Source organism: Mirounga angustirostris, unplaced genomic scaffold (genome assembly GCF_029215605.1).
Source record: "Mirounga angustirostris isolate CCGP_5_RB_7025 unplaced genomic scaffold, mMirAng1.0.hap1 SCAF_15, whole genome shotgun sequence".
Classification (NCBI taxonomy): Eukaryota; Metazoa; Chordata; class Mammalia; order Carnivora; family Phocidae; genus Mirounga; species Mirounga angustirostris.
In genome coordinates this window covers 5,008,837-5,022,098 of record NW_026991723.1, presented here as the reverse complement: position 1 = coordinate 5,022,098, position 13,262 = coordinate 5,008,837, and the positions used below count along the sequence as shown (strand labels likewise).

Sequence of the window (13,262 nt, the reverse complement as noted above, 5' to 3'; positions counted from 1 at the left end):
TTACTGGCAGATTAAACATTGCAGAAAAATAGACCAGTGAACTTGAAGACACATCAATAGCAATATTTTCAAGTGACACAAAGAGAAAAAAAATAATAATTAAAAAAAAAAACCCAGGACATCAGTGAAGTCATGTAAGAAAACAAAGTCAAACAGCCTAATACATGTTTTATTTGATGATAACTGGGTCTTTTAAGGAAAAGAGTGAAGAGAAAATTTAGAAAAAAATATTTGAAGAAACAATGGCTGAAACTTTCCAAAGCTGATGAAAACTATAAACCCACAATTCCAAATAACCCAATGAGCTCCAAACACAAGAAACAGAATAAAACAAAACAGAATCAGACCAGAAACAAATTGCTCAAAATCTTAAAAGCAGCTAGAGAAAAAAGGGAATGTCACATCCGGAGAAACATAATTACAGATGGCGGCGGATTTCTCAGTGGAGAGGATACAAGTGTGGAAACAGAAGAGCGCCATCTTAAACCTGATGAACAAAAAAATGTTACCCTAGAAGTCTATACTGAGTTAAAGTAACATTCAAAAATGAAGGCGAAATACCAACTTTCTTCAGACATACAAAAAGTGAAAGATGCCTCACCAGCAGATCTATGCTGCAAGAAAACATTAAATGACATCTTTGAGGGGGAAGGAAAATTATATGTGGAAATATGGATCAATACAAAGGAAGAGAGAACATCAGAATTTACATGGGTCAATGAATGTGTTTATCTCATTGTATATAAAACACAAACTCTTATATTGCATATAAAATAGAATGTTAACATCAGGCTTATAAATATTGACACTTGCTGAGGTTGCTAAATAAAACCTATAAATTTTTGCTGCAACAGTCAATACATTTTTTAAATAAACACAATATTTTAATTTTTTTTTAAGTAGGCTCCATGCCCAGCGTGGAGCCCAACGTGGGACTTGAACTCACGACCCTGAGATAGAGACCTGAGCTGAGATCAAGAGTTGGACGCTTAACTGACTGAGCCACCCAGGTGCCCCAAATAAACACAATATTTTAAAATGGCCAATTACATGTTTTATTCCCTCATTCTCTTCCCTGCGTACCCATTTTATTTTCATTGCCTGATTTGACACAGGACTAGAGTGTCACGTGGATGACTGGTAAATCCCCATGGTGGTGGCCATTCTGTACCTACATATTCCATATTCCTAAGGATTCATGCACTCCTTTCCTTCCTCTTTTCTCTCCTTCTGTCCTCCCCTCCTTCTTTCTCCCTTCCCTTATTCAAACAATCAACACACAAATAAACGTAAGATTACGTTACGAGAGCACACCACATCATGGGAATGATACAAGCTCAAGGGAATGCTTGAGAAGACACCGACCATGAACATGGGTAGTCGAAGTAGAAAAAAAGGAAGAGAAGACCTCCCAAAGAAGAAAAACAATCGAGAAAGAAATGAAGGTGGACCTGGGGCCAGTGTCGGTGTCTGTGGCTTCAGAGACCTGCGTTGAGGATGTCAATGTGGAATTGATCAGAGTGTGTAACTGTTACTGAAAATTTAAGAAAGTGGAGGACACCCAAATGGAGTTCTTTTTAGAGTGGGATACAAAGCCTAGAACAAGTTTGTGGGGAATATGGCACTGGACACACGGGGCTGCTGGAGGGAACGAGGAACTCTAAGAAGACCCCATATACTCCACGTCCACTCTCGGAGTCGGGGGAAGGGAGGGATTTTCAGGTAGAGAACACATGTGTGCCAAGCCAGGAAGCGATGAAAAATGCCTGGTGTTTATAGGAATAGCAAATATAGCTGTAATTGGAGTTTAAAGAAATGAAACCAAAAAGAGAAGTTGCATCTAAGAGACATTATATGCCAAGATAAGCAATCGGACATTTTCTCAATATCAACAGAGCAGTGAAAATAGAAATGGGGGGAAAAAGACAATAATTAGCTCTTTGGGCTATAAACCATATCATATTCAATTACTGTCAAAAATAAAAGTACAAAGCTTTATGCTTGAACAATTATTAATAATAAAAATGAAGACCATACAGAGACCCCACTATTAAGCAATGTACTCTGTCTAGTTTTACAAGTCGTGATGATTATTATCAGTCTACAGTTTTATGCTAGGAGCCCCCTGTGCCCGACAACTCGTGTTTGCTGAATTTAGGATGCACGCAAGCCCTTCTGGGGACCAGGCCGGCAGCTTTGATCTCCCTGGTACTGACCTCTAACCCAAGGAACTGGAGTAGTATCTCCTCACGAAGAACATCAAGCTAATGGCAAATTGCCATCAAAGAGCATGTTCTGCTTTGAAGTCAGTAAACCTGAAGTTGTTTCCAAAGTAATGGGAGAAAGGAGAAGCTAATTTTATGGGATCAAAGAGAAGACAGAATATCGGGTGTCCCAGCCGCTTGCAGCAGTGAGCACGTTCATGGATTTCAGAAACAAAAGGAGGGAAGGAGATGGCCAATGGAAAGAGGGAAAAAAGACTGAGAGCATCGCAACACCATCTCCGCTGAATGTTGCACGGAAATGCCAACCAGAGACAGGGTTTGGAAATGGAGTGAAAGCGGAGCCTGTCCTCGGGAAGACAGATGGAGCTGAGGCCGAAGGGGATCCTTGAATCTAGGATGGGGTTGCTTCTGGGATGGTGAGCCTCACCTCCAAAGGCCTCATTGTCTGTGGGGTTAACAAAGGGGCGATGGTGTCATTGCTATGCAGCCCCTCCCTGCTCCTCAGTGCCCACACCCTCCCGGATCCCTGAGCCACCAGAAGCCGAGATTCCTGCAGCCACTGTGCGCATGATCCTTCCTTCCTCCTTCCTGGAAGCCCCTCCCACCCCCAGCTCACCTCCCAAGCCCTTCACTTTGAAAACTGACTGACCGCTCTACTCCCTAGGCCCCAGGTTCGTGTTCCAATATTTTACATTTGTTTTGTGCAATTTTATGACTTCTCATAAAGTCTTGACAAAGAAAAGCAATCATTTTAGAAGGGCCCCCCACATCCATTCCCTAACACAGTTCTCTGCAAATAGCAAGTGTCCGATAAATTCTTATATGGCACGGGAGGGAATAAAGAAATGAAAGCCTGAATAATATAGTAGTTATGAGAACCAAATTTGGGGAAAAAGACATAGTTGTTAAATCCTAGATCCAGTATATAATAGTTCTGGCAAACATCTCCATTTCTCCAAGGCGAAGATTCTTCCTCCTCTGATGCAGAAAGCTTATTACTATACCAGATCCATTTGGCTGTTGTGGGAGTTGAATGAGAAAATGTCTGTAAGGTAGGATCTGACACATTACATATTTTGCATATGATAGATCTTACTGACACTTTTCTGCAAAGCTAATGCTCTGATCAGGTATGAAATGAAGTGTGACCAAAAACCCAACCTCCCAAGATGTTCCCATCCAACATACTCTTTGGGTTATTCTCCAGTTTTCTAGATTTTTTGGAATACTTTTTTTCTTTTGGACTCATTTAAGAAATTCCAGTATATTCCAGATCATCAAAATGGCAACTGTACAGTCGATTCCCCCACAGATGTCACTGAATGCGTTTCTGCTTGTGTTCATGCTCACGTTGGCTGCAACTTTTGTCACTCTTCTCATTATTGGGGAAAAGAGGGAAGACACAACTCATAAATGATGTTCAAATGAAGGTTCACATCAAGGAAAGTGGGGATTCAAGCGGTGAATATGGGAGAAGCACGGAGTCATTGCGGATTACGGGGAAAACAAGATCACCTGCTGTCACCTGCGTCCCCACACCAGAGTCACCTCAGTGTCCAAGAATAGCACCATCCGTCACAGTGAATTACTGTTGTTGACTTGAACCTCGTTATTTTTATGATGCACCCACTCTAAAATAGGGACCCTGCTCTCCTCTGGGAATCTAGGATTCTGAGGCTCAATTGGGGCGCACCTCTACATTCAACTAGAAAATAACCAAAGACAGCAATATCCAGGCTTTCCATAAAAAACAGTTTTACATACAGGGATATTTAAAAGGCTGAAAAAAGTCAAGCTCAGTTTTCAGCCTGGACAGAGCATGTCCCTCTGTCACTGATCTTGGCAGGGGTGGGGGGCTGCTGGGAGGATTAAACACCACTTACGGTATGTGCATCCATACACTTCTATCCGCATCCCGATCCTGCCCTTAGGGTTCCAGGCTAAGGGGAGGAAGCGCAGGAACCTGGCTTCGAAGGGAGGCTGGAGTCGGTAATGCACCACACTGTCCGCATTTGTGTTTCCTGGAAAACCCTGGTTGAGAAGGGAGAAAGGGATCAATGTGTCTGCAGAACACGGAGTTCACGTCACTTCTCTTGCCCAAGAGCGATGGAGGCTTCACTGTTAATATGCAAAAGGCTGCCTGCTTTATGGAAATGCTGCTAATGTTTTTTTGTTTTTTAAACGTTTTTTAAACGTGCCCTCTTTAATACCTATCACCAGGCTAACCCATCCTCCCGCCCCCCTCCCCTCTAGAACCCTCAGTTTGTTTTTCAGAGTCCATAGTCTCTCATGGCTTGTCTCCCCCTCTGATTTCCCCCCCTCATTCTTCCCCTCTTGCTATTTTCTTCTTTTTTTTTTTTCTTAACATATATTGCATTATTTGTTTCAGAGGTACAGATCTGTGATTCAATAGTCTTGCACAATTCACAGTGCTCACCATAGCATATACCCTCCCCAAAGTCTATCACCCAGCCACCCCATCCCTCCCACCCCACCCCCCACTCCAGCAACCCTCAGTTTGTTTCCTGAGATTAAGAATTCCTCATATCAGTGAGGTCATATGATACATGTCTTTCTCTGATTGACTTATTTCGCTCAGCATAACACCCTCCAGTTCCATCCACGTCGTTGCAAATGGCAAGATCTCATTCCTTTTGATGGCTGCATAATATTCCATTGTGTGTGTGTATGTATATATATATATATATATATATACCACATCTTCTTTATCCATTCTTCTGTTGATAGACATCTTGGCTCTTTCCACAGTTTGGCTATTGTGGACATTGCTGCTATAAACATCTGGGTGCAGAAAGGACTGGCATGATATATTCAGAGCACTAAATGAGAAAAAATATGCAGCCAAGAATACTATATCCAGCTGCTAATGTTTAAGAGGATGTGACAACCTTTCTTCAGGGCCTAGATTAGTCACCATTGTTCTAAGTTTTCCTTATTTGCAGGGTGATTTAAATTTCAGTGGCACCATTAAGCTGGCTATAAACCGGCTACCCTTGAAGGCTTGCTTTTGGAAAGGTGCTCTTCCCCTAAAGCATTTCCCTAATCTCTAAGCAGTTAAAACGCTCACAAGCAGCCCCACATCCAAGGCAATCAAGCACAAGGATAACCTGCAGTTTGTGCAGTAAGAACACTTAACTCTGGGATTTGAGAGCTGGAAGGGACCTAGACAGGGTTCTAGTTCAAAACCCTTCATTTATAAATGCAAAACCAAAATCTAAGAAAGTAGGAAGATTCTGCAGCAGTAGGATAGCTATTATCTAGCATGACCAAGACTAGATTTGGGGGCTTTGGATATCAATCCCAATGTTCTTTGTGTGTGTTCAGGTTGCTCCAAGTTAGCCGCACTTCGGGAGCACCCAGGAGACCCATGATGGAGGGGTGTGCTAGCTCAGACATGGGCACCTGGCCTCATGCTAGAAGGGGCCAACATGAGAGCACAGGATGTTGTTACAGGGAATGTGTGACTCGTTTCTCATGGCGTTGTTTTTCATGTAAATATCAGCATGCATATAGGGAAACCCAAAAAAAGGGTGATGCTTCCGTATATATACACATTAATCATAGATATGTTACTAACAAGTTAATCAATTTTTTTAAAGGTAACACATACATGCAAGAAAATTTACAAAACACAGCACAGACTCCAACACACAGGACGTGTGTTCCCATGCAGCCTCTGCACCCTGTCCTGGCAACCTCTCTTTAACAGTGTTGACTGAAGTGTTCTGTACTTTTATTCAGGGGGTGGGAAAAGATGGGTGGGTTTCAGATGACATGGATTTAGTTATCATCCATTCAGCCATCAGCAAATCCACTCCTGCTCACCCCTGTGGTCTTGCCTACTTCAGTAAGCATTAACGCCCACACATCAGTATTCAGGCCATAGGATGCATCAGAAGATCACAACTCATGTGTAAATAATTTGTCTGTGCCTGCAAAGTCCACTGAAATGCTGGGCTCCTCTGTCCTGCCACCTGAGCCCCAGAACCTCCTCTCGCCTCCTTCAGACCAGGATTTCAACGGGCTCTTTCTGCTCTGAGCATTTTAGAGTCTGCCCCTGAAGCTTTATATCCCTTTTTAAAATTGATCCCATCAATTTTTCATCAGATTCTTCATTTTTCCCAGATGGCCTATGCAATAGTGGAGCCTAACAACCTAAGGTTTTCCTAATAGTAACACAGCATCTTAATAGAAAATGCTGCCCCATCCAAGGACCTTGCCAGTTTATGCTCTGAAGACAAACTGTTAGAGCCCCAGCTATGGTGTGTCTCTTTTAAAATCTAATGTCAAATGTTAAATCTATCTAAATGCTATCAGTTCTTTGGAACCCACCGTCCAAAGTTCAAGTTCTGCACTCTTTGATCTCTCCAAGTTTTATCATCCAGAGGGTCAAAGATGTTCTTGTAATATTCCTTCCTATGATAGTAATAAAACTAAGGGACAAGGGACTTGACCCTTTCTTATGTTCACTTGCACTAGAAGGACAGACTCCACTACCCACCTGCAGGTAAAACAAACAAACAGATATAACCATGTAGCACAGGGCCAAAGCTCTTAGTTCAGCCAAGAAGGCTGCCTGCCTAGTCGTTTTGCTTGGTGAAACACCAGATCTGCCTTAACAACCAAACCCAACCAAACCAAGCCCAATCGCTACTCAGGTTTGTAAGCCATGAGAAGCAGGTATGAACAGATGGAACTAGGAATATAGAAAACCCAAATGTGATGGCAGTCCCAGTTTCAGACACTGTAATACTTCCTCTTGGCTAGTGAATGAAACATCAACTGGGAGGCCCTCAGTCATTTCTCTCTTGCTCAGTGAAAGCATAACCTTTGCCCAATATCATTTTTCAAGGGTTAGCAATTGTTACGCCAAGATCAGGTAAGCCCTTTCCATTGCCGCCATGCTCCAAATGGGAAGTCGGGAATGTGCACTCCCCACCCCCACCTTCCTGCTGGAACCACAGGCTGGCGTGCCCAGGACCTGCACCGTACCAGCGCCACCACGTTCCAGCATATGGTCTTAGCTATTATTATAGGCTGCCAGCCACACTTCCTTCATCTACAAAACCAGCTTGGTCAAACCTAACTCTAAAGGTTGAGGTGCCATTAAGTGAGATACTATCTGAAAAGTCATGTTCCCACTCTTGCCTAGAGGTCCACGAGGGTGGCCACCGTGGCCGTGGCCATGGCTGCCATTTTGGTTACTGTGGGCACATTTGGCAGAGGCAGCTCATTTGTCAAACTCTGCATCTTGTTACTTACATTCTGTCTCAGGTTCAATACCCAAGACGTGCAGATCAACATTCAAGAGAGGGACGTCGGCTCCTATATCCACTGTGAAGCCAAAATTATAATTCAACCTAAGAACTGAAGTCAATATTTATTTGAGTGTAACTGACAAAAATTCTAAACATCAGTATAAACCATATAATGAAATGATTTCCTAGGAAGGATACTTTAACAAATTATTTTATTTTCCTTGGATATCATTACTTCCTTCTGGAGTACTTTGTTTATGGAATAAAAATTCTGAACACAATGCTTCAGATTGTGATGACAATGCCGTATGGCAAAAGGAATTTCTAGTTCTGTTTTAATGGAATTCAGACAGAATGCTATTTAAGAAATATTTCAAGTGGCAATAATGTCTTAACAGCCTATGAAAAGAGGAGATTCAGAAAGCACTCTTTACAACTCCTGGGAATCTGCATACAAAACAAAACATTCATCACGTACAATTTTAATTATATTCAAATACTTGGAACATATGTATGTGTATACACCTATGCAATCATCTTTATTCATTCTAATTTTAAGGAATTACATTATTCTTGTCTTAGGTAGAACTGTCAACAGTCCCTTTGGGTACAGATCAATAATACATTTCTTTAAAGACACAGAAATTAAATGAAATGAGTTTGGCACACGAGGGATCCCTACTAGCATGTCACTCTCACTTTTGGGGCTCATTACTGAAATGATCCCATATATTTTTGTGAAGCTAATGTTTATCTCTTAAGAGATGGTAGAATCTATTCTTTGCCTTATGTACTTTTGCTTTGGGGTTTCCAGAAAACACTGGATGCACAGGCCACACACAGACTGGCAGGCCCGCTCTCTGTTCTAACAAGTGGGAAGATGAAGACCCCATCTTCCCCGTCTCTCATTACAGGAGTGAACTCCGGGAAGCCAGCACTTTTGTGTGTAAAGTAAGAACAAGAAAACCTCTCTTACAATTCTGATGAGTTAGTTAGTGTAAGCAGTCTCATGGGCTTGTCTTTCTGGCATCCCCCTTGGCTCGCCTAGCATTAAGAAACAAACCAACAAAACCCTCCCCACTACTGATCACCGGGAACACCTTAGTTGGACATGCACTCAATATTCAATCACTTTAAAGGCATCACAATTGAATGTTTCATCCACTATTAGGAACAGACAATGTCTGATGAAGTCTTCAGTTTCCACATTAGCTATGCTGAAGGTAACCCGATTCCATGGCTTGGGCTCCACTCAGGTGCTATAAGTGTGTTTCCTAAATAATTTGTTTTAGGAATCGATGACATTTCTGAAAAGCTGCCAACTCTGCATTGAGTTTAGTAAGCAGTCACATCAGTAGGATCTAAATCATGAGAAAGGATCGTTAGGAGGCTCATGCAGAGCCATGGTCTCTAGTGTAACGTGAGTCCTCACAATTCTGCGTTAAAGTCAACAAATGACCTTCAAGATGCCTATTACGTATTTGTCATTTTAGGTTTGAAATATCTGTGTCCTAAGGTAGGCTTTTATAGCAATGCCTTATTTCAAAATACAAGTGATGAAATAGGGCTCAGTGATTTTAAAAATAAATAAATATTAAGCCTCTACTGTGGGCCCCTAGGAAATCCGAGCTTCATTATTCACTCATGTGTTCATTTTATTTTAAGACCTCTGAGGTAAGAGGGAGGATGTTGCTGGGATTAAGAGAGTGTGCAGGAATCCCCGAGCTCTAATTCTGGCCATTTTAATTACGGGGCCATGATGGTCTTGGACAAGATGTTTAAATCTCCCCACGTCTCAGCTTCTTCATGAGTAATGGGGGAATAATAATAATTATTATTATTAAAAATAATATTTTGTCCCTGTTATTTCCGGAGGCTCGCGGACCATGAAAGGATGTACTAAAATTATTTCCTGTAGTTAGACTATATAACAGTTGTACTCAGTTGCTTTAAAGTAAATGCTCTTGTTATAAATTATTTTTAATATTTGAGTGAACTAGAAAGTAATATAACATTTATACATAAATAAATCAAGGAAAGTATCCTCCTTCTCCTTTTGTTTTATTGAGTGAACCGGGTTGGGATGTCAAATGTATGATCTGAAGGGAGTGGCTCACCCCTTGAGATCAGTTAACCAGGGTGCTTTGTGCCAGGTGAATGCTGAAGTTTTAACTCATGCAGATGAGTTTACTTCAACAATGTTCTAGAAAGTGAATGAATAATCTCTCTTCTCACTTAAAACAAGCAAACGTGTACCTGAAGTATACTTAAAAGACCTGCTTGTGTCTAATATGTATGTATTAATGCACAGAATATGTACATTACAGGCATGTATGTGATATCTTCTGATGTGAAAATCTCAATGTGTTGGAAAAAGTATGCACTTAAGAAGTATTTCCTGGGTTCTTTTATGGACTCTTGGTGGAAGCAAGTCACAAAGTCAAACCAGTGACTGAGCAAAAAGAGACGATCACTTCTCTGTGTCCCAGCACCTTCCCCTACTTTGAGAGGGAACCTGCCCCGCACAGCTGCACCACATAGAAACCCATTGTGCCTGGCCCTGGACTCATCCACATCCCAGGGCTAATGCAGATGCAGGAAACAGGGTCCCAAATGCTGCTCTTCATTGACGTACTTTTGTTATCTGTGCTGTATAAAGAAGGGTAATGTAAGCATTACCAAAATATTATTGAAATAGAGTATTTTTAAAACACATTGCTAAGTTGTGGGCTTTTACTGCTTAGTGTTACCTTCTGCTTGAAATATGAACCCAGTTTCCTTGACTGCAGAAAAACTCGTTTGGGTTTCTCAATACTCCTCCCTTCCCCATCTTCCTAAGTGATCAGGAAAAATACATTTTATAAGATATCTGAAAGGCCCATTAGTGTTGGCAAAGAGGTTGAAAGTAGAGAAAAAGCCAGAAAAAAAATTTCCAATAGCAACAAGAGCATACATTAAAAACAATATGTGGTTATTGAAAACAATCCCAGAACATCGCAAAAAATATGTGTGGTTTGATACACGGCACAACTTATTTTTTGAAAACTGAATTAGCTCTCAGTATTTGAAGAGTGACACAAAAGACCAAAATGAAGTATTGCTAGTGTTGTAAGAAATGCCTCAAATGAGTGTTTAATAGTGTGCATCTCCTATCAGCAGCTTGAAGAAATTAAATAAGTTAACTGAATGAAAAGAATTAAATATAACATTTAAACTTGACTCTAGGCACAGTTTTGAGGGCATTCTTTAACAATTCAGATTATTGGTAGGATAGCACTATCCTGTTAGCTTCCTGTATATGTTCAAAACAGTGATACGTCAAATAGGTTATTTGTACAAAATTTAGGAAGATTTCTCGTCAAGAAGTACCAGTGACTTGAAGTGATACCATATGTATTTAAGTCAACATCAAAATACTTCATAGGGGCGCCTGGGTGGCTCAGTCGTTAAGCGTCTGCCTTTGGCTCGGGTCATGATCCCAGGGTCTGGGGATCGAGCCCCACATCGGGCTCCCTGCTCTGCGGGAAGCCTGTTTCTCCCTCTAACTCTACCCTGCTTGTGATCCTGCTCTCACTGTGTCTCTCTCTGTCAAATAAATAAATAAAATCTTTTAAAAAAAATACTTCATAAAGTAGGGAACTCATCTAACTTACTGCGGTGGGCTGAATTGTGTCCCCCCCCAAATTCATATGTGGAAGCCCAAACCCCCAGTACTTCAGAATGTGACTGGGTCTATAAAGAGGTGATCAAGGTAAAATGAGGCCATTAGGGTGAGTCCTAATCCAATGTGACTGGGTTGTTACAAGAGGAAATCCGGACGCACAGAGAGACCGCAGGGAATGTGCACATGGAGGGAGGACCACGTGAGGACTCAGCAAGATGTTAGGCGCCATTACAGTACAATAAACTGGGGGAAAAAAACTTGGCACTGGTGTTAGACATCTTGAACAAAAACTCCATTTTTAAATAATTTCTGAGGGAGAGCGAATACCACTGAGCAGCTAAATAAATACTTCTAAAACCTTCTATGTGGATTTTAATTTCTTTCAAGAGGCTAACTGCCAGGGTGCCTGGCCAGCTCAGTCAGAGGAGCATGCGACTCTTCAGCTCAGGGTCTTGAGTTCGAGCCCCAAGTGGGGCGGAGAGATTTCTTAAATAAATAAATAAACTTTAAATAAATACATTGTTTTAAAAGATTTTATTTATTTATTTGAGAGAGAATGAGATAGAGAGAGAGCATGAGAGGGGGGAGGGTCAGAGGGAGAAGCAGACTCCCTGCTGAGTAGGGAGCCCGATGCGGGACTCGATCCCAGGACGCTGGGATCATGACCTGAGCCGAAGGCAGTCGCTTAACCAACTGAGCCACCCAGGCGCCCCTAAATAAATACATATTTTTAAGAAAGAGGCAAACTGGGGCGCCTGGGTGGCTCAGTTGGTTAAGCGACTGCCTTCAGCTCGGGTCATGATCCTGGAGTCCCAGGATCGAGTCCCGCATCGGGGTCCCTGCTCGGCAGGGAGTCTGCTTCTCCCTCTGACCCTCCCCTCTCTCATGTGTGCTCTCTCTCACTCATTCTCTCTCTCTCAAATAAATAAATAAATAAAATCTTTAAAAAAAAAAAAAGAAAGAGGCAAACTGTCCATTTTAATATAGGGGAACAAGCAAACAATCCTGCAGTAGTGGAATGACAGTGTTTTCCATTCTAAATTTTCTTCTCCAATCAGATATTTAGATTTATCCTACACTCTGTTTAATAAGGGAAACATACTTACCATCCCAAGATTTTGCTGTCATATATATTAAAAAATAAGAGTCATTTCTGAGTGGTAGTCACAATTCTGCACTCAAAGGAAGTATTCACTTACATAGGATTTAGGCAAATAAGCTTAAAATTGTATCCTGATCAAATAGCTGTGTTTCAGCTAATTGTCTATCTAAGGTTGTTTTGGTTATTTTAGTAACCTCCCCCTCCCCCCCAAAAAAAACCCTGTTCTTTTCTTAGCATTTTAAATTTGGGTGAGCAATACTGTTAAACCAAAGTGATTAGGGTCACTACGAGTTCAAAATTAATTCTGACACAAGAATTATGCTTAGAACGGGATAAAAGAAATACATCTCCGAAAAGTAAGTTGAAATACATATGATGTAAGTCCCTTGCCACAAATACTTGCCATTTCCTAAGGATGATGAAAGGCTGTGGGGGCCAGAGCAGAGGTAAGACAATTCTCCATGGGTTTCTCACATTTCTGCACATCTTACAAAAAGAAGCCCTGACTGTCTTTTATTCTGAACTGTCTTTCAAAGACATTTATGTAGAAAGCAGCCTTGTAAGATCATTTTTTTTCTTCCAGGCGAAGGGCAGGCATGCTTCCCGCACACAAGATTCAGGTTCCCTAAGCTCTTGTAACGTAACCCCCTGAATGTGCAGGCAACCATCTGGGCCTATAAACATAGCACACATGTGACGTAGGGTCAAGGAGAACCAAGGCCGGGACCTGATGCTGCCTGCCGGGCTTTCTGAATAACCAAGTCAGTCACACACTCCCCTGTCTCTGACCCAGGAGCCTCCTGTCTTCTCCCAGCATCCAGGAAACAAGCAGGCTAACTTGTTGCAAATAGAGCAAAAGCTCAGACACCTCAGGGTTCTAAAAGGAAAGTTTAAAATTCATCTCCTGACTTCTTAGAGAACGTGTAGGAAAAGGCATAGGACTAAATAATCTATTTAATTCAAGCCGCTATGCAAACATTTATATATTTTAA

General features: G+C 41.6%; 1 protein-coding gene across 3 annotated transcripts in view; it reads right to left on the bottom strand.

Moving 5' to 3' along the window:
* The window catches only part of LOC123850220 (contactin-associated protein-like 3), a 177,395-nt gene that overhangs the window by 91,918 nt on the left and 72,215 nt on the right, over window positions 1-13,262 (bottom strand). For all 3 annotated transcript variants that reach the window (XM_064580022.1, XM_064580024.1, XM_064580023.1), the window contains exon 4: window positions 4,109-4,256. In XM_064580022.1, the coding sequence (XP_064436092.1) occupies window positions 4,109-4,256 (148 nt within the window). The remainder of the gene's footprint in view (window positions 1-4,108; window positions 4,257-13,262) is intronic.